Source organism: Halichoerus grypus, chromosome 5, assembly GCF_964656455.1.
Source record: "Halichoerus grypus chromosome 5, mHalGry1.hap1.1, whole genome shotgun sequence".
Lineage (NCBI taxonomy): Eukaryota > Metazoa > Chordata > Mammalia > Carnivora > Phocidae > Halichoerus > Halichoerus grypus.
This window is the reverse complement of record NC_135716.1, coordinates 157,158,659-157,180,467: the sequence shown is the minus strand read 5'-3', so window position 1 is coordinate 157,180,467 and position 21,809 is coordinate 157,158,659. Positions and strand designations below refer to the sequence as shown.

Here is a 21,809-nt window from a genome sequence, read left to right as displayed (position 1 = left end):
TGAAGCTGCAGGGGCCCTGGGGAGCAAGAGGGTGTCTGGAGGTGCAATAACAGCATCGGCTAACATCTACTAAACACCTATCTGTACCAGGCATGGTGTGGAGGCTTTACCTTCACTTTGCTGGTTCTCGAATTTAATCCTTGAAACCGTCTTGCTATATCAGGACTATTCCACTTTCTTTTTTTTTTTTCTTTATTATTTTTTTAAAGTAGGCTCCATGCCCAGCGTGGGGCTTGAACTCACGACCCTGAGATCAAGACCTGAGCTGAGATCAAGAGCTGGGTGCTTAACCGACTGAGTCACCCGAGCGCCCCGGGACTATTCCACTTTAAAGATGAGTAAACTGAGCTCCAGTATAGAGAGGGACCTGGCTCAGGTCACGTGGCCAAGAGTTGCCTAACCGGAATCCCATCCCATCCTTCGCTCCCCTGTATCTGAGTGACCCCACTGCCTGTCAGACGGCCGGCTGCTCTGCCCAGGCATGCACGCTGTGCGTCCTGCCCCAGGCATGCTTGAGCATGCGCCCCTGGCACACACGCGTGTGACTGGGGCTGTGTGAGGTCCTAGGGACCTGCGATTCTTTCCCCATAGCTGTTAATGATGGTGTTGGAAGGTGAGAAGGTACCTGGCTGGGTGGCTTTGTGTGTGGGTTGAGGAGGGGTCTCAGCACTGGTGTGCTGGTGAAAAACCACTGTTGGCGGGGAGGAGGTTGCTGGGGGAAGCCCTAGTTTATAGCACTTGTCCATTTGCATGGCGTAATTGCTTCTTCTATAGCCAATTTCAAGTTACCAATGGTTGTTCTAAGGCCAGTTTCCCGAAAATTGAACAGTTGGCTCTCACAAGCTGGTAGGAGCTTGCCCCAGTGCATCACTGGGTCTCACACACTTAGGCCAAGCTCCAGATATTGGGAAAGCAAAGCTGGTAGGATCAGGGCTACGGGTCCAACTTCTCTATTCTATGCATGGATAAATGAAGCCCAGAGAAGAGAAGTGCATAGACCCTTCAGGCTTGGTTGTTACTTTGGTTCTAGGGCTCCATTTTCAGGGTGGCTGGGGAAGGCTCCATTTTTGCCCTGAAGTTCTGCCAAGGCACTTTCATAAATTGATCAAGTGTTACTAACCGGCATCGTTATATGCATAATTCCCCTATGAGGTAAGTACATTATTACCTCCATTTTACAGATAAGGAAACTGAGGCACAGAAAAGTAACTTGTCCAAGGTCATCAGACAGTAAGTGGAGGAGCTGATGTTTGAACCCGGGCTGTCTGGCTACAGGACCAGGGCTCTTACCCACTACTTTAGGCTAATATGTGAACCGATAGTCTTGTCACCACCAAGCCAGGTCCCGCTCCCTTTAGAGCTGCCATCTCAGGGTCAGGCTGCCTGGGCAAGGCAGGAGCCCTGGGCTCTGGGCTGGCTTTCGTAGCCGGAATGCTCAAGAACTCAGATAATGTTTGCAGAGACCCACTCCTACCTCCCCCTCCCTCTACTCCAATAAACACCAAAACCTGTCTTTAAAAAATAAAAGTTATTTTAAATTTCCTAAACCACTCAAGTTTGCTTCCTGCCCATCCCTGCAATTACTTACCAGGTCTCTCACCTAGATGATTATACCAGCATCCTCGCTGGTCTCTCTCTCTCTTTTTTAAAAGATTTTATTTATTTGAGAGAGAATGAGAGAGAGAGCATGAGAGGAAGAGGGTCAGAGGGAGCCCCGATGCAGTACTTGATCCTGGGACTCGATCCTGGGACTCCAGGATCATGACCTGAGCCAAAGGCAGTCGCTTAACCAACTGAGCCACCCAGGCGCCCTGGTCTCTGTCTTTGATTTGATCTCCTCACATTCCTTCTGCAAACTCTCCAAGATAACCAAAGTATTTAGAAGCCCTTCTATGAGTCCCCATTGTCTTCAGGAGGAAGTCTGAGACCCCTGCTGATCTCCCCAGCCCCACAGTCCACCTGCCCAGCCCTGGAATGTACCCCTGGCCCCTGGTCCATCTGGCAGACACTGATCCAATATGCCTTGGTTCCAGAATGCCTCTCTAAAGCCATTCTTTTTCCCCTGTTCTTTGGGGCAGCTCTCGAGAGTCCATGCCCCCTCCACTGTAGCTTCCCATATTGAGCCCAGGGCCAGGCATGGTGGTGTGGGTTGGGGCTGAGTTTTTAAACATGAGCTATAACAAGAAGGTTTTGTGAGCTACACCCAACAGGCACTGACCCAACATGATGCTTCTCTCTTGTCCTCAGTTTCCCCCAACTGTACAATGGGGATTTGGAATGGAAAACCTTCTCTTCAGTTTCATGCTCACAGAAAATTGTTCTCCTCAAAGATCCCCTGCTGATTTCGTGGGGGATGATATGGTGGTGGTGGGGGGGGGGGTAGAAAAACAACCTGGGATCCCAGAAACTCATTTGGTCACCGGTGACTCCATGTGCCTTCTGGACAGCTCATACCTACCCATCCTTTGGGAGAAGTGCCATCTTGACTTCCTCTATGCTTGGATCCAACATTACTACAAAAAACTCTGCCTCCCTCTTGACTCTGTCCTGCAGTCCTCAGCCACGCCAATCACACACTCCACCCCAACTCCTGCTACAGAACAGGTGTGGCTTTGGCTCCACCTGCTGGAAGAAAGGAGCAATACCTCTCAACATTGCAAAGAAGGAATTCCAGATTTGTCCTTGAGCATATGAGGTTGGCTATCTTATGGAAAAAATATTTGTATTGGGCCTACTATGTGTCATGCACTGGCTAGCCTCTGAGGATAGAGTGGTGAATAAAATAGAGCTTACATGCTCAGTGAGGACCAGTGACAAATAAATGGGCATATAAGTAATTTTGGATTATAATAAACACAATGAAAGAAGCAGGGTGATGTTATAGAGGGAATTGGTGTGGAGACTTTATTTTTTTTAAAGATTTTATTTTTAAATAATCTCTACACCCAACATGGTGCTCAAACTCACAACCCCAAGATCCAGAGTCATATGCTCTACCAACTGAGCCAGCCAGGCTTTAAATTGAGTGCTCAGGAAAGAATGTTCTGAGAAAATGCCTTTTGACTTGAATCACGAAGAAGGAGAATTAGCAGACATTCAAAGGGCTTGGGGAAAAGCACTGTACATAGAGGAATCAGCTAATGCTAAGACTCTAAGGTAGAAAAGAGTGTGGTATATTTGAAGTACTGAAAGGAAACAGTGCCGCCCAAGTGTAGCGAATGAGAGGGCAGGTGGTATGAGGTGAATTTGGAGAGGTCTACTGGAACTAAACCATCCAGGCCTTGTAGCCCACAGTAAAAGTCTGCATTTTATTTTGAGAAGAGCCAAAAAGCCAATCGACAAGTTTTAAGTAGGGAAGCCATCTGATAGGTCAAGAGTTTAGAAAGACCATATCATCTGCTTTGTGGGGAAAGGACTGAAGGAAGTGAAAGTGGAAACAAGGTGACTAACGTAGTGGATGCTCTTCTAATCTAACTTCCCTCCCTCCCTCCCACCCTCCCTCTCTCCCTTCCTTCCTTCCTTCCTCTTAGAGAGAGAGCGAGAGAGAGCACGTGTGTGCATGTGCACATGAAGGGGAGGGACAAAGGGAGAGGGAGAAGGAGAGAAGCAGACTCCCCACTGAGCACAGAGCCTGATCCAGTGACCCTGAGATCATGACCTGAGCCGAAATCAAGAGTTGGATGTTCAACCAGCTGAGCCACCCAGGCGCCCCTCTTCTAATGTTTCTAGGCAATGAAAAGTACCAGATGGGTGGTGGCAGTGGAAATGGAAAGAAGATAGATTTGGCAGCTGGTTGGCCTGGATAACGGAGAGAGGGAAGGAGGGAGAAGGGGAGAAAAAGGGAAGGGAGAGGAGAGGGAGAGGAAAATGAAGGTGAGAGCTAGATTCCTAACTTGGAAAACAGCAGCACCTCAACCCAATAGCACAGGGAGCACAGGAGGAGGAGAAAGCTAGGGGGACAGAACAATTCATTTGTCATCTGTTGGTATCATTTTATATATATAAAAAGGAAAAAAACACACTTAGAAATCCCATTAGGTCAGGAACAAGAATACACACTTTCATCAATATTACTATATAACCTTTAATTGGAGGTACTAGCTGATGCAATTAGATAAGAAAAAGAAATAAAAATTGGAAAAGATTAGATAAAATTATCTTTACTTGTTAATAACATGTTTGTATTCCAAGAGAACCCACTAGAATTAACTGAAAAACTGCCATAAACAACATTCAGTAAGAAAATGGGTATGAAATTAATATATAAAAATAATATCCTTTATACATACAAATTGCAATCAGTTAAAACTGCATTTTTCAACATGATAACCATGGGGCTATTTGAATTTAAATTTAAAATAGCTAAAATTAAGTAAAATTTAAAATTCAGTTTCTCAATCATCCTAGTCACACTTTACGTTCTCAATAGCCACATGTGATTAGTGGCTACTGTATTAGTGTAGTTATAAACCAAGTCCATCATTACAGAAAGTTCTATTGTTCAGTGCTGAGTTAGAAGATATGATGAAAGAGAAGACCACATTTATGAGAGCAACAAAATACCTACGAATGAATAGGAAAGAAATAGTCCTTTGTCAAATCACATGACTTAGTATGTGGTCACAATCCCCCTGTCTGGACCTTTCTGTATTACAGGAATAGCCAAAGTAGCATCTTTTTGCAAGTCTTCCCTGACTCTTCCAGCTGAGTCCAACAACATATAGTTGATCCTTATTATTTGAAGATTCTGTATTTGCAAATTTGCCTACTTGTTAAAATTTATTTGTAACCCCAGGGAGGGAGGCAGGACAGGGAGGGGAGAAGAAAGCAGCAGCAACGCTAGAGGATATAGAGAGTGAGGGAAGGTTTAGGCCTGGGTATTAGATCCAGACTTTCCCCTTTTCCTCCAGGGTAGCTGAGCAGAGCTGGGTGGGACTCACATCTCCAGGGCAATCAAGGAAGTTCCTGATTGCTGTGGCCTAAGGCCCTTTCCGGGGTGAGGCCCACGCCCTAAAGAGGCCAAGCCCAGAGTGAGCTCTGATTGCTCATCATCCAGGAAATTGCCTTCTGTCTGGCAGAGATCCTGCTGAAATTGGCCTAGGGTGGGTGGACTGGGACCCCACCCCTAGGTGATCTAACATAGGCTGGATAGCTTGTGGGAGAGTCTGGGATGTCCTGCAGGTGACCTAGGGCCAGAGAAGCAGGGAGGGGGTAGGACTGTCTGCTTTAACAGTAGTTTAAGAGATGGGGAATGAGGCCTGGAATCTCTCTGACTCCCAATACAGTCACAGCAGTCACTCATCCCAGTACCTTCCACTTTAGGACTCCCATGCAGCCTCAAACGATGTCTTTACAGAGGAAGGCAGGGGAACCACCCAGCCTGGCCCCCAGGCTCAGAGATGGCAAAGGAGTTGCACAAGGTCACAGAGCCAGCCAGAAGCAGAAGCAAGATGGAATTATTGGAGGGGGCCGGAATTTTACTCTATCCTTCAAGGTTCTTTTGGCTGGTCTAAGAATTAAATTGACATGAGCAAGATTAACAAGAGAAAAACAAATTTAATTCATACTTATGGGAGCTCATAGAAATATGAATCTCAGAGAAGTGACCAAAGCAGGCAGCTTTTATACCTTTTAGACAAAGAAACATAAATCTGTGAAGAACTTTGTCCTCAAAGAAAACTTATGTTTGGGAGCTTCAGTTAGTAAGGAATTTTAAACAGAATTTGGGCTTGGTAGTAAATTAGTAAAAGTAACAAGGTGTGTTTATATAGGCTTTGGCCCTGAATTCCCATCTCTGGTGATAAGGATGTCTCTTCACCTCCTGGTAATCTTTCACGTAAGAGATTTATTTCCTGCTTTCACGGGTACAAAGGAAGGTCAGAGTGTCCTTTTTGCACTGGCTGTTTCTTAAATAACTTTAATTCAAAATAATCAGTATCCCAAGGTAGCATATTTTGGGGCCAGCCTGCCCTGGACTCCATCAGAATCCAGGTTTCATTCCCGGCTCAGAGTTATTTTTTGTTTTCGCACCAAATTGTCAGTTTCTTAAGGACCAACACTCTTTTTTTTTTTTTTTTAAAGATTGTATTTATTTGACAGAGAGAGAGAGCGAGAGCAGGAACACAAGCAGGGGGAGTGAGAGTGGGAGAGGGAGAAGCAGGCTTCCCGCTGAGCAGGGAGCCTGATGCGGGGCTCGATCCCAGGACCCTGGGATCATGACCTGAGCTGAAGGCAGACGCTTAACGACTGAGCCACCCAGGTGCCCCTATTATTTTATTTTTTTATATTATTTTAAACATTCTTTCATATGTTTATTGGCCATTTGAATGTGTTCTTTTGTGAAATGCTTGTTTATATCTTTTGTTCATTTTTTATTATTTTTTAAAAAGATTTTATTTATTTATTTGAGAGAGAGCATGAGCAGCAGCAAGCAGAGGGAGAAGCAGGCTCCCCGCTGAGCAGGGAGCCCAATGCAGGGCTCAATCCCAGAACCCCAGGATCATGACCTGAGCCAAAGGCAGAAGCTCAACCAACTGAGCCACCCAGGCATCCCTCTTTTGTTCATTTTTTAATTGAATGGGGTTTTTTGGTATTGATTTGTGGGAGTTCTTTGTATGTTCTGGATATGATTTGTCAGTCTATGCCTTTCCTAGTTGCATTCTTTTTTTTTTTTTTTTTTTAAGATTTTATTTGTTTGAGAGAGAGAGCACAAGCAGTGGGGAGCAGCAAGCAGAGGGAGAGGGAGAAGCAGGCTTCTTCCTGCTGAGCAGGGAGCCTGACGTGGGGCTCGATCCCAGGACCCTGAGATCATGACCCGAGCCAAAATCAAGAGTCGGACACTTAACCAATTGAGCGACACAGGAGCCCCAGTACTTTGACTATTTTTAAGCACTCCGTTCTTTGACCATCACCACTTATCTTGTGATTCACTCTCTTTGGTATTCTGAATCCAGTAACTTTTCAACTTCTTCAGTACATCCAGCCCATTGACCGTACTACCTTTTTGTTACCCTTCACCTTGTCTATTTACCTTAGGGTCATGGTCTCATCATTATCATTACTTTCTTTCCCTTTTTCTCCTTTATAGATCTTACCTGGATATACTCCTGTTTCAATCCAAATCTCTTCCCTTGTCTTCACTTCCTGCCTTGGTTGATGCCCCGTATTAGACAAAATGTCCCTTTTTAATTTAATCTAATTTAGTTTCAAAATGGTTTACCATAAAGAATGTCAAACACACAAACAAATGTAGAGAGGACAGTACAATGCATCCCCATATATCTATTACCCGGATTCAGCATTTAATAATATTGAATTTGCTTTATCTATCCCCCATTCCCCCAGATGCTTTATCTATCCCTCTTTCTCTTTTTCCTTTTTCCTTGCAGAAGTATTTTATTTATTTATGTATTTAAAGATTTTATTTATGTATTTGACAGACACAGCCAGAAAGGGAACACAAGCAGGGGGAGTGGGAGAGGGAGAAGCAGGCTTCCCATGGAGCAGGGAGCCCGATGCGGGGCTCGATCCCAGGACCCTGGGACCATGACCTGAGCCGAAGGCAGACGCCTAACAACTGAGCCACCCAGGCACCCCCTTGTCGAAGTATTTTAAAGTAAATCCCTCACACCATGCCATTTCACTCCTACATACTTCAGTGCATTTCTTAAAGACATGGGCTATTTTCTCACTTAACCATGATGCCGTGACCATACTTAACAAAATTTAAAATCATTCTTTGGTATCATTTAAAATCCAGCACATAATTACACTTTCCCTCATGTTTCAGATATGCCTTATTATACTGGGTTTGTCTAAATTTGGATCCAAACGGTCTACACATTACATTTTGTTGTTGTGCCCTTTCAATCCTTTTAATCTCTAGCAATCCTCCCCCTCCCTTTATTTTTCATTCTGCTGACTTATTGCAGAAGCCAGCTCAATTGTCCTCAAGAATGTTCCACATTCTGGATTTACTCCCTTTTATTAACAAATCTTTTGTAATTTGCCCTTTACTGTCCTAAAATGAAATTCAGAAATAATGTAACTAGTGTCTTAGTTAGGGGCTGGTGGGAAACAGATGGCACACTCAAGCTGAGTCCAACTGAAGCCAGTTTAATGAAGGGATTATCGAAAAAGATGTGGACAGAGTTAAGGGAACCAGCAAGGAATGAGGAAGCACTGGAGGGATTTGTCTGCCATCCCTAGGTCTGAAGGGCCAAGATGAGGGAGTAGTATTTCCCTTTGGCTGAACTCAACGGGAAGCCACTGGGCAACGGAGCTGATTGATACCATTCATTAAAGTCTGCCTCCTGGGCCAGGAAGCAAGCAACAGAAGAGCAGAAAGTGGATCAGGTCTGGAGTGGCAAATGGAGAATACCCTTCACACTGAACTAACACACATCTTTCTTTCTTTCTTTCTTTCTTTCTTTCTTTCTTTCTTTCTTTCTTTCTTTCTTTCTTTCTTTCTTTCTTTCTTCTTTCTTTCTTTCTTTCTTCTTTCTTTCTTTCTTTCCTTTCTTTCTTTCTTTCTTTCTTTCTTTCTTTCTTTCTTTCTTTCCTTCCTTCTTTCTTTCCTTCCTTCTTTCTTTTTTAAAGATTTTATTTATTTATTTGACAGAGAGAGAGACAGCGAGAGAGGGAACACAAGCAGGGGGAGTGGGAGAGGGAGAAGCAGGCTTCCCGGTGAGCAGGGAGCCTGATGCAGGGCTCGATCTCAGGTCCCTGGGATCTTGACCTGAGCCCAAGGCAGACGCTTAACGACTGAGCCCCCAGGCACCCTACACACATAGTTTCAAAATAATGAACTTAACTCCCTGTATTATAGGGAGAAATGAGGAAACTAATGCATAAAAGTGTTATATATTTGAACATGCGCAAATTATGAACAACTTCACCAGAAGCCCTCATGTAATCATCAGATGCTTGCAGCCATTCCTAGAATCACTGTGCCTGCCAAAGCTGCGCATGCAGACTGATCCAGGAGAACTGGACTGGCATCTCGAATACAGAGAGCAGCTTTGTGGTTGATTTTCTGAACAAAACAAAGCCCCCTCTTCCATCAATTAATTACATGGAAGTGGTGTTCCTAGGAAACTCAGTATATATTAAAACCATACATGTAGAAAATAGATTTAGCCTCTGGGCTGAGATAAAAAAAATAAATATAATTTCCATCAAATGAATGTCTGATAGGACATTTGAAAATTATGTGGAATGTGGGACAATTTCTGTTGTGCAGGATTGTCCTGTGCATTGCAGGATGCCTAGGAGCCCTGGTCCCACACACAAAAGCCTTGTAGTGGTCCCCACCTTAATTATCATGCCACCTGCCCTCCCCCTAAAATGTTCTGGCAATTTTTCAAAATTTTCTCTACTGGGTGGATCATCCCAGTGGAAAATCATTGGCTTAGGTGATGTCTCCTCTGGCCCCTCGGATTTAAATATACTGATACCTTCCAAACTGTTCATTCAGCCTTATCCTCGCTCCTGAATATACACTTGTAAATTCAATTTCTACTTGATGTCTCTATTTACATCAGTAACTGATATCTCAAAATTTACATGCAAAACTAAAACCTTGAATCTACTCCCCAACACAGGTACCCTCACCCTTTCCCTCTCCCAGATTTATTTTAGTTTAGTAAGTGGCCATTTATTTATTTATTTATTTTAAAGGATTTTATTTATTTATTTGAGAGAGAGAGAATGAGAGACAGAGAGCACGAGAGGGAAGAGGGTCAGAGGGAGAAGCAGACTCCCCGCCAAGCAGGGAGCCCGATGTGGGACTTGATCCCGGGACTCCAGGATCATGACCTGAGCCGAAGGCAGTCGCTCAACCAACTGAGCCACCCAGGCGCCCAGTAAGTGGCCATTTAATTCTCCTATTTGTTCAGGCCCAAAATATTCGAATTGTCCCTGACACATTTTTTTCTCATGTTCCACCAGTCAATTCAGTTGGCTCTGCCTTCAAAATATATTCCAATCTGATCGTTTCTAACTACCACTACCAGCACCATCAACACCACCTTGGTCCAAGCCATCATCACCTCTCTGAACTGTTACAACAGCCTCCAAAATGATCTCCCTGCTTCCACCCCATTTCCTATTTTCTATCTGCAACATGGCAGCTGGTGTGATCATTTTAAAAATGTGAGTTAGATTGTCTCAAGCCTCTACTCAAAACCCTGCAAGGTTGTTAGGGAAATTGGGACATCTAACGTCTCAGTGCGTCCAAATTTCCTCTTCTTATAAGGACACCAGTCAGATTGGATGAAGGCCCACACTTATGCCTCATTTTCACTTAAATGTCTCTTTTAAGGCTCTATCTCCAAATACAGTCACATTCTGAGGTACTGGGAGTTGGGCTTCAACATATGAATTTGGGGGGAACACAATTCAGGCCATAAGAATATCTTTATTTATATGAGGGATAGTTGCATCATGTTAAGGGGAACAGTAATGTTGTTTGAAAGTTAAATATGGATAGAAGAATGTATTTGAATTGCAAAAAGGTGGACCCTACCATATTGTCAGCTCAGCACCATTCTCACTACCTTCTATGATTTCCCCTATATTTTGGGGGCTGGAAGCCTCAAAACTACATTTCCCAGATTCCCTTGACAACAGGGTTCTAGGCTGTGTCCTGAAAATAAGAGGTGCTCATGCGAGCTTGGAAGGCAGAGGAAAGGAGAGGCCATTATTATTCTATCAGTGGTGAACAGGCCTCGGGCTTTGGCAGACAGCAGACAGAGGTTTGGGGTACAGCTTTAGGCATCCTCCTGTGAATCACCCACTTTGGTGTCTCTGGTAGCTGAGATCATTGTTGTTGGTTCCTTGTGATTCTACACTTCCTGATTTCCTAAATATTAGCAGACATTTTCGGCTGCAGGATTCTTTGCAAAATACTTCTCAAGGTCTTACATTATCATTACTAAACCCTCCTCCTCTTCCTCAATTGTACAGGCATGGAGGCCCATCTGGGCAAGCCAAGTTGGAGTAGCCTTGCTCTCCAACCAGGAGCAGAGGCAGGGAGCTGCTTCCTAATCAGATCTCATAATACCCTCAGGGCTTGGGTTCTAACATTTTCTCCAAGGAAACTCTGTAACAGGTGGTTGCTTGTGGGACATTTAGGGTGATGGACCAAACATTGAAGTTAGGATCAGAAGACTTCAGTTCTGGGCCCAGCCTTTCTGTCTAATTGCAACATAGCCTTGGGCAATACCCTTGACTTCCCGGGTCTTAGTTTCCCCATGTATAAAATAGGAGAAAGGTGGGGTGCCTGGGTGGCTCAGTCGTTAAGCGTCAGCCTTCGGCTCAGGTCATGATTCCAGCGTCCTGGGATCGAGCCCCGCATCAGGCTCTCTGCTCTGCGGGAAGCCTGCTTCTCCCTCTCCCACTCCCCCTGCTTGTGTTCCTGCTCTATCTCTCTCTCTGTCAAATAAATAAATAAAATCTTTAAAAAAAAAAATAGGAGAAAGGAGAAGTAGAAAACAAAGATGAATAATAGCTAACATTTACATACTGTTTTCTATGTTCCAGTCATTATTTCTGAGGACTTTTCATATAACCACTCATTTAATCATCACAAAAATCATACGAGAAAGGTACTATTTCTATCTTACAATTGGGAAAACGGATATTGAGAAACTTGCCCCAGTCACACAGGAAGTCTGTGTTCTGGTTGGAGTTTTGGCTGTTAAACTATTGGCCTCTTGTTACATGGAAATATGTGATAAATCACAATTGATTTATAGTTTTTATAGTTTGGAAATGACTGGTTTGGGCTGTGGTGCTCTGTGTCTCAAGTTGTTTGGACTCCTTAAACAAAGTAGGAATTTACTGGATCCAGGAACTAAAGACATCAGGAATCTTTCTATTTCTTCCTCACATATGTCCTTCTTCCTCTCTCTCAACATCATTGTTCAGCTTTTTTTTTTTTTTAATTTATTTATTTAATTGACAGAGAGAGAGAGACAGCATGAGAGGGAACACAAGCAGGGGGAGTGGGAGAGGGAGAAGCAGGCTTCCAGCCGAGCAGGGAGCCTGATGCGGGGCTCGATCCCAGAATCCTGGGATCATGACCTGAGCTGAAGGCAGTCGCTTAACCAACTGAGCCACCCAGGCGCCCCATTGTTCAGCTTTTTGTTCCACATAGCCAGTAGAAGATGGCCAACACACAACTCAAGCATGCTTTTCTGTTCAAGAGACTTTCCCAGATTGAACAAGACACCTCCCAATTCTAATTACAGATTTCCGAGAGCGAGAGAGAGAGCGCACGAGAGAGAGAGACCCATTAGCCTAGCTAGAATCAGGACGTGATTGTAGCACCAACTTAGTACATAGGGCTGCCCACGTAGGGGTTAGGTGGCAGCACCTCAGGGGGTGGTACTTCAGCTCTCTTGACCGTAGACATATTTGCATCCTATATCATATTTTTCGCCAGCAGAGGGACAGTAATTTGTCTTTCTCCTTATGAGAAAACCTCTTCCTTCTCCAGGCTTGGCAGCCAGTCTCAACCTTCCAGGGACAGCTTGGCTGTGGTGGAAAGAGCCCTCTGTGCAATCTGAAGTCCTGGGACAGGATGAACTTCCAGGCCCCCATTTACTAGCTGCGTGACTTCAGGCAAGTTATATAACCTCCCTGAGCCTCTGTGTATTCATTGCAGAAAAATCAGAAAATGCAAACAGTTGTGACTAGAAAAAGAAAACCACACTCTTTGTCTCTTCTTTCTTTCACCAGGCTCCTTTTTTTATGTAACGCGCATGAACACAGACTGGAGGAGTCTAAGGGTTTAGTTTCAAAGCTTTGGCAGGGCCTTTGTGTTTTTGTGTAGAAAAGGGAGAAGCTATGAAGAGGTACCTGACTCTTCAATGGGCCTGCTCATTATTCCCAGCAGGCCTAAGAGAACATAGTTTGGAAGGCCAAGGATCAAAGAAACAAAACTGTTCTGCATTGCAAATAGAAGTCCTCACTCCATTGTGAGAGAGGCAGCTTTGAAAATAAATTATGGGGGTAGAGGGAGTGAGGTAGCCAAGGCAGGAACAATCAGTGAAACCCGAGAGTGGAGAACCGTACAAACCTCCAGGGGGAGGTAGGTGAGGAAATGTTATACAGGACAGCTCTAAGAGAGGTCGGTTTCTCCTTCCAGTGGTGGCTGCAGGGCGGTCTCGATCCCACAGGGCCTCTTAGAGGAAGTTAGTAAATGGCGCCCCCTCTCCGAAGGGATGCAGCTCTGTGCCAGTGTGCAGGGTTTGGTGAGTGGAGCATGGGCTGGGTCCCTTATGCCCTGAATGAGCTCTAAGTCTATGCTCAGTGGCCCTAAGTGCCAGCCCTCCCTGTAGACTAGTAGGCTGAGAGGAACATCTACTGAGAGGAGTGGACCCAAATGGAGACTGAACAAGGTTGATGCCTAGGACTGTCCCTATATTGAGACACACCTGGTGGGATGAGAAAAGGAAAGGCCAAGCACACAGGTTTTATATGTAGCCCAGATCCCTGCCTTCTGAAATTACTTAGAATTGCTTCTAACCTCCAATCCCAAACCCTCTGGAGGAAATCCACCGACTCCTTAAGAATCCTGTGAATTCACCAGTCAGAATGGCTAAAATTAACAAGTCAGGAAATGACAGATGTTGGCGGGGATGCGGAGAAAGGGGAACCCTCCTACACTGTTGGTGGGAATGCAAGCTGGTGCAGCCACTCTGGAAAACAGCATGGAGGTTCCTCAAAAAGTTGAAAATAGAGCTACCATACGATCCAGCAATTGCACTACTGGGTATTTACCCCAAAGATACAAATGTAGGGATCCAAAGGGGTACGTGCACCCCGATGTTTATAGCAGCAATGTCCACAATAGCCAAACTGTGGAAAGAGCCAAGATGTCCATCGACAGATGAATGGATAAAGAAGATGTGGTATATATACACAATGGAATATTATGCAGCCATCAAAAGGAATGAGATCTTGCCATTTGCAATGACGTGGATAGAACTGGAGGGTCTTATGCTGAGCGAAATAAGTCAAACAGAGAAAGACATGTATCATATGACCTCACTGATATGGAATTCTTAATCTCAGGAAACAAACTGAGGGTTGCTGGAGTGGGGGGTGGGATGGGAGGAATGGGGTGACTGGGTGATAAGACACTGGGGAGGGTATGTGCTCTGGTAAGCGCTGTGAATTGTGCAAGACTGTTGAATCTCAGATCTGTACCTCTGAAACAAATAATGCAATATATGTTTAGAAAAAAAAAAAGAAGAAGATAGCAGGAGGGGAAGAATGAAGGTGGGGAAATCGGAGGGGGAGACGAACCATGAGAGACGATGGACTCTGAAAAACAAACTGAGGGTTCTAGAGGGGAAGCGGGTGGGAGGATGGGTTAGCCTGGTGATGGGTATTAAAGAGGGCACGTTCTGCATGGACCACTGGGTGTTATGCACAAACAATGAATCATGGAACACTACATCTAAAACTAATGATGTAATGTATGGTGATTAACATAACAATAAAAAAATTTAAAAAAAAAGAATCCTGTGAATTCCCAGGAATTACAGCCTCATGTTATCCCTCTGGGTTCCAAGCGTCACAGAAACTACTCATGTCAAGCATTTGTTTGAGTAGTAGGTGTTACAGAAGATTAGGGATGCTGGGGAGCAGGGAGAAGATGAAGGAAGTGTTTACATCGAAGTGATGTACACTTAAACTTCGCATAAGGGAAAATTCCAATGTTGAAATTCTTTTCAGTTATTTCTTTTCTTTTTTTTTTTTTTAAGATTTTATTTATTTGACAGAGAGAGAGAGAGACAGTGTAAGAGGGAACACAAGCAGGGGGAGTGGGAGAGGGAGAAGCAGGCTTCCAGCCGAGCAGGGAGCCCGATGCGGAGCTTGATCCCAGGATCCTGGGATCATGACCTGAGCCGAAGGCAGTCACTTAACCAACTGAGCCACCCAGGCGCCCCTTCAGTTATTTCTTTACATAGTGCTTAAAAGAAGTCAATTTAATGACTAGAGAGATTTACTTATTTATTATTTATTTATTTATTTTAAAGATTTATTTTTTTTTTTTAAAGATTTTATTTATTTGACAGAGAGAGACAGCGGGAGAGGGATCACAAGCAGGGGGAGTGGGAGAGGGAGAAGCAGGCTTCCCGCAGAGCAGGGAGCCCGATGTGGGGCTCAATCCCAGGATCCTGGGATCATGACCTGAGCTGAAGGCAGATGCTTAACGACCGAGCCACCCAGGTGCCCCAAGATTTATTTATTTATTTGAGAGAGAGAGAGAAAGAGAGCAGGGGAGGGGCAGAGGAAGAAGGAGAGAGAGAATCTCAAGCAGACTCCTCCCTGAGTGCAGAGACAGACGCGGGGCTTGATCTCAGGATCCTGAGATCATGAGCTGAGCCAAAACTAAGAGACTGATGCTCAACTGACAGAGCAACCCAGGCACCCCAGCTTCCAAGTTTTTAATTGTTCCTGCTTAGGATATTATCTCAGGCAAGGCTGGAGTCTCTCGGTCCCAATCCAGATTCTTGGGAAAGGGACCAAGTCCCAGCTTAGGTCAGATCTCCATCATTGGCTGCAGCCGGAAAAGTGAGACCACGCAGTCCCAACCATACCCACCCCTGTAACCAGAAGGTGGGCCTGGGAAGGGACAGTTCTCAGACAAGGGAGAGGTGACTGAGCCGCCCAGGTGCCCCATGACTAGGGAGTTTTGTTTGTTTGGTTTTTCTTGCTTTTAACCTTTGGCCAAATTTATATGCTTGCAACTACATTGAGAAGTTAAAAAATTAATTGGTTGATCAATTAATTATGCTACTGGATAAATATAGAAATAAGATTGCAAAATGAAAAAATAATAAACTCATTAAGAAAATTCTTTTCAGTTATCCTGCCATTCTCAGTGACATTTAACCCCCTGTACACCCAATCCTCCAGAATTTTGCTGGCTCCTATCTCTCTCCCTTTCCTATCTCCTCTTTCCTCTAGAATTGCCTTTTGTACTCCAAATTTGTCTTCCTCTATTATGCAGAGCAATTTAGTTCTCCTCAATTTTGAATATGCAATATGGATATCTAAACCCATCCAGAGGGGGTCTTATAGTTAATGGAATCCATCTTTCTTTTTTTTTTTAAGATTTTATTTTGAGGTAATCTCTCCACCCGACATGGGGCTCGAACTCATGATCCCAAGATCAAGAGTCACACGCTCCACTGACTGAGCCAGCCAGGCACCCTGGAATCCATCTTTCTTTTTTTGGGGGGGGGAATCCATCTTTCTTATAATCATCCCATTTCATATGATACAATTATAAGAACCTAAGGGGGAAAAATATGTTAGCTTTATCTGACTATGCAGTTTCCTGGTGAACCTCCTGGACAATGTGATACTTAATAAATAGGAGGCATAGAATATTAAGTAAAGTTAGAAGCAAAGTGATTTTTTTAGCCAGATTGAAAACTTGAGTTGTTACCTTGACCTCCACATTGCTGGGAAGTGTGGAACATTCTCATACCTAGTATAGTCAGGAATATATTGATCCTAAATTAACTTGATCTTTAAATAGAAAGTAATAAGGGGCACCTGAATGGCTGAGTCGGTTAAGTGTTTGCCTTCAGCTCAGGTCATGATCCCAGGGCTCTGGGATCAAGCCCCGAGTCAGGTTCCCTGCTCAGCGGGAGTCTGCCCCTCCCTCCCCACTCATGCTCTCTCTCTCTCTTTCTCTCTCATGCACTCTCTCAAATAAATAAAATCTTTAAAAATAAATAAATAAATAAATAAATAAATAAATAAATAAATAAATAAATAGAAAGTAATGAAATTTTTGATTTGCCACTCCCTGAAGTATGGAAGACGTACAGTTAGGTTTTGTGGGGTCTGAGGATCATATAGTTTTTATGGGGTGCTTTCAAAATGGTGGTTCTTAAACACTGAAAAAGTATTATTAAAGATGTAACTCAGCAAGACTTCAATGTCCTACTTTGGAGATGATGAAACTGAAGGGTGCAACACCTGGAAGGACTACCACTCGTCCAGTTATTTTGTACAATTTTGCCTCAAGATGTAGCTACCCAAGTTAATGCAAATCCAGAGTGTCTTGATCATCCATGACTTGGGGGCAGAGATCAAAGCAAAGGGTCTCACTCTTAGTTCCGTTTATTTAATAAGTCAGAGAGTCTACTGTGTTCCAAGAAGTTCACATACATCCTGCCAGGACTTCGGTGAAGCTCAGCTCTTACGTTGGATGGCACAGAGGCGGGCCAAGTGGAACTACCTACTATAAACTGGTCTCTTGCTAGTCTGTGGAGAAGAGATGATTCAGCTGACATATAGTTTCATAGTTAAGATATTTAGGATTATCTCTTTCAGTAAGATCTCATGGTGGTCCATGCAGTTGGCAATTTGCCAAGATTCTTTGGAAGGGCAAAAAGCACTTAAAGTTGAGTTAAGGGTGTGGATGTTGAGTGACTTGGAATGAGTAGATTTCAGAAGGTTTCTCAGGGGGTCAGCAAAATAGAAGGTCCCAGGGACATGGCATTTGCTGCTCTTTTCTCCCAGTTCCTCGTTATCAACATCCTGAATCTCCTTTTTCTGGTAGCTGTCACAAAACCTGGGGAGAGGGCTTGTAAACTTGACTGCAAACGGTGGGGTTCTTTTTAAGAAAAATAATATGTAAGTATGAATACAAAATTAGACCCTTGGAAGGGTCTCATGCAAGGAAGGGGTCCTAAATCTTAAGCTTTATCAGCTTCATGGTAAGTATGCCTCTCTACCTGAGATTTAGAAAACCTTTTTTTGCCCACTGTATTTCTGGCCATTGGTCCTTCTGGAAGGCATCATTGAAAAGAATCAAAATCCACCATATTCATTCCTGCTGAGTGATGGCATAACATCAGCGCAGCAACCCTGGGTCATCATAGGAACCAGCCTTTCACTAGCTCATCAAAGGTCAACTTTGTAATGAGAGAAGCAAGTAAAACAGCAGGAATCTATCTGGAAAACATCAGGTTATTATGACAATTTTTCCAACATTCTCATGCTGACTGCTCAGAGGTTGTTTGCACTGGCTGCTCAATGAAGTGTGGACAAGAGCCAAGATGATTAGGTCAAGATTTGCTATTTATAACTTCCTATAGCAGCAACACCTCCCTCCTTTTTTTTTTTTTAAATTTCCTAGGAATGGAACATCACATCATTTTTATGAAATGGTCCCTAGCTATCTACAGTGTAGCCAGGGATGACACAAGAGGCTAAGTTTTCCAGATACCTTTCACATTAGTCCATTATATATATAATGGACTAATATATATTATTATATATATATAATAATATATATTTACTTATATATATATTTAATTATATTTATATTTATATTTAATATATATTTATATTTAATATATTTAATATATTTAATATATTTAATATATTTAATATATTTATATTTAATATATATTTAATATATATTAAATATATTTAATATATTTAATATATATTAGTATATATAATATAATGTATATACTAATATATAATTAGTCCATTATATATATATATATATATATATATATATATATATATATATAATGGGATCTGATTTATATTTTGGAAAAGTTCCATCTGGCTGTTGAGTGGAGAACTGATAGTGGGGACAAGAGTGAAAACAGGCAGATGAGTTAGGGCTCCATCACAGTAGGCTAGGTAACAGATGATGGGACTTTAGACTTGGTAGATAGGGTTTCAGAGAAGAGATTGGATTCTCTAATTTTTTTTTTTAAGTAGGCTCCACAGGCACGTAGCCTAATGCGGGGCTTGAACTCACGACCCTGAGATCAAGACCTGAGCTGAGATCAAGAGTTGGACTTAACCGACTGAGCCACACAGGCCCCCCTTGAAATCTTTTGAAGAGAGTCAACAAGACTGCTAATGAATTGGAGTGTGAGAGCTGGGGGATGGGAAGAAAAAAGGATTCACAGTTGTTTCTTAAGGGTTTGACCTGAATACTAGATAAAATTTCAGAAAAGGGAAAGATGGAGGCAAGTGCAGGTTTGGAAAAAAAGAATCAAGAATTCTCTTTTGATCATGTAATTGACCAAGTCAAACTCTACAGACTAGGGGACAACTATTCTAAACAATACAAATTTTCAATCACTTAAATATCCATCCATTAAAGAACAATTCTACAAATAACAATGCAAAATTTGTTTACATAAATAAATGTTGTTTCTTTTAGCCTGACGTGGAGAAGTCTATGTCTGTCAGTGTTAACACTAGGTCAGCATAACCAAATTCCACTTCCTCTAGAGATTTTCAAAGTTTTATAAAAAAATAAATATAAGAAGAAGTAAAACTCAAATGACAACCATGTTTGCAGGCCAAACACTGGTAATCTAAAAGGCAAGTATCAAGGTCTAATTATCAGCAACAAACAATTCTGAAAGAGAATCTTGTTAAAGGAGGAAAGTCTTGGGGTGCCTGGGTGGCTCAGTCGTTAAGCGTCTGCCTTCGGCTCAGGTCATGATCCCAGGGTCCTGGGATCGAGCCCCACATCGGGCTCCCTGCTCGGCCAGGAGCCTGCTTCTCCCTCTCCCACTCCCCCTGCTTGTGTTCCCTCTCTAGCTGCCTCTCTCTCTCTCTCTCTCTGTCAAATAAATAAATAAAATATTTTTTTTAAAAAAAAGGAGGAAAGTCTTCTATGTGCCTTCTCATTAATCAATTGATTAATTAATGAATGTAATAATCTCACATGCAAACAAAAAATGCACTCAATGCCTTCCAAAAGGAGAAACCCATGTCCAGTTATGGCATTCATTCCTTCCCTGCTTGCATTCATGCCTTTAACAAACATATAATAAATGTCCATTATAGACCAGGCACAGTGCTAGATTGTGGGAACATAATTATGAACCAAACATCCTCCCTGTCCCTATGGAGCTTGCAGTCTAGTGGAGGAGATGGAAAAGTAAACACACAGGGACTTCCAACTTCAGCAATCTGAAACATAAGAAAAACTGAAAACGTTTGTATTATAAACACTTAGAAATCCTGATAAAATTTAAGGAAACTCGTAACTGAATTGGTAAGATGAAAGAGAAATCTCCAGCGTCCAAAGTGGAAAGAGAGCTGAAAACCAGAGCAGTAAGTATAAGAGCAGATGATATAGCTACCCTGAGGGAGGACTTAATCCCAGTAATCAAAAATATTCTAGGATCTATTCAGTGTGGCAGGGGACTATACAAGGGCATGAACACCTGAGTTGAGAACCACTGGATGCTACCTGAAGACTGTCTACCACAACCCACCTGGCAAAGCACTAGACCAACGGTGTGCTGGCCAGTGAAAGAGAATATAAATGGGTAGGGGAGGAGAGAAGTCATAAAAACCATAATCAGCTCCGTAAGTGAGAATTGTTGCCTGTACTTGTATTTCCTTCCTTGCTGTATCATGTATATTTTTTCTCTTTTATTGAGGTATAACTTTGTGAGATAATAGAATATATATATCTGTCTCTGCCCCTGGTTCCTGGCACAGAGCTCCTAAAACCCTCCTAATTTCCTCAGTGATAAGAGCACTAGGAACATCTTTTGTTCTAGCATTTTGTCTTTAACTCAAGTCCTGATGCAAAGTCCCTAAATCCCTTGGAATTTCCTGGGTGGTAGTAGCATCTTTTGTTCTAATGAGGTGACTCTGGTGGGCTCCTGGTTGGCAGCTGGTCATCAGATAAACCAAGTCATGATTAGAAGCTTAGAATTTGGGGCGCCCTGGGTGGCTCAGTCGGTTGGGCATCTGCCTTCAGCTCAGGTCATGATCCCAGGACGGATCAGGCTCCCTGCTCCGCGGGAAGCCTGCTTCTCCCTCTCCCACTCCCCCTGCTTGTGTTCCCTCTTTCACTGTGTCTCTCTCTGTCAAATAAATAAATAAAATCTTTTTTAAAAATCCCAATAGTAGTGTAGGGTTCAGAGAGTATCCAGGTTGCTGAACATGTGGAGGCATGCCCAGAGGGGCATGGAAGCTCTGTGCTCCTTCCCATATACCTTACCCCACATATCACTTCCATCTGGATGTTCATCTGTGTCCTTTACCACACCTTTTATAATAAACCATTACACAGCAAGTAGATGGTTTTCCTGAGTCCTGTGAGCCTCTCTAGCAAATTAATTGAACCTGAGGAGGGGATCAGGGGAACCTTTGATTTACAGCCAGCTGGTCAGAAGCACAGGTGACAACCTGGGTTTGCAATTGGCATCTGAAGTAAGGGTGGGAAGCAGTCTTATAGGACTGAGCCCGTAACCTGTGGGATCTGACACTGTTTTCAGGTAGGGAGCATCAGAATGGAGTTAAATTGGAGGATGCTCAGCTAGTGTTGCAGAAAAAAACCCCATCTGGTGTCAGAAGTGCTATGAGTGTGGTAGTCATATGAGAGTAAAGGGGAAACACAGGAGGAATTATTCCTTCTTCAATTTACATTGAAGGGTTATTCCTTCTTCAATTTACATCCAATAATATACAGAAAGTCAGATATATTTAAAAGTAGTTATCCTTCTCTTCCCTATTCCCTTCCCCTAGAATTGTGTACGGTGTTCGTTGGCAATGTTTAAATTTGTCATTTTGTCCACAAGTTTCAAAGTATGGAGGGGGATCTTGATAGAATCAGGGAAGGAATGGATGCCATAACTGGACATGGGTTGTATCCTTTTGGAAGGAGTTGAGTGTGGGTTTTTTTGCTTGCCTGTGAGATAATTATATTATGTCAGGCAGAGGCATTTAAAAAGTTGTGTATGGTATGAAAAAAGTGGGAGGACGTTGCTTGGCAACCCGTG

General features: G+C 43.1%; 3 protein-coding genes across 13 annotated transcripts in view; 1 reads left to right on the top strand and 2 right to left on the bottom strand.

Moving 5' to 3' along the window:
- TRIT1 (tRNA isopentenyltransferase 1) overlaps positions 1-21,809 on the bottom strand; it is a 196,679-nt gene that overhangs the window by 113,156 nt on the left and 61,714 nt on the right. The window lies entirely within an intron of this gene.
- Positions 1-21,809, bottom strand: part of MYCL (MYCL proto-oncogene, bHLH transcription factor) — a 91,166-nt gene that overhangs the window by 47,380 nt on the left and 21,977 nt on the right. The window lies entirely within an intron of this gene.
- Positions 1-21,809, top strand: part of MFSD2A (MFSD2 lysolipid transporter A, lysophospholipid) — a 54,484-nt gene that overhangs the window by 12,230 nt on the left and 20,445 nt on the right. For 2 of the 10 annotated variants that reach the window (XM_078073336.1, XM_078073333.1), the window contains exon 14: positions 213-1,547. The exons of 4 other annotated variants lie outside the window; for them this stretch is intronic. Coding sequence is in view for 3 of the 6 variants with exons in the window: in XM_078073333.1 (XP_077929459.1) it covers positions 213-237 (25 nt within the window). In the remaining 3 variants the exon portion in view is untranslated. Of the gene's footprint in view, positions 1-209; positions 1,548-2,247; positions 2,891-21,809 lie in introns of those variants that run through there. 4 more of the 10 variants (XM_078073335.1, XM_078073332.1, XM_078073330.1 and 1 more) reach the window with 3 other exon arrangements.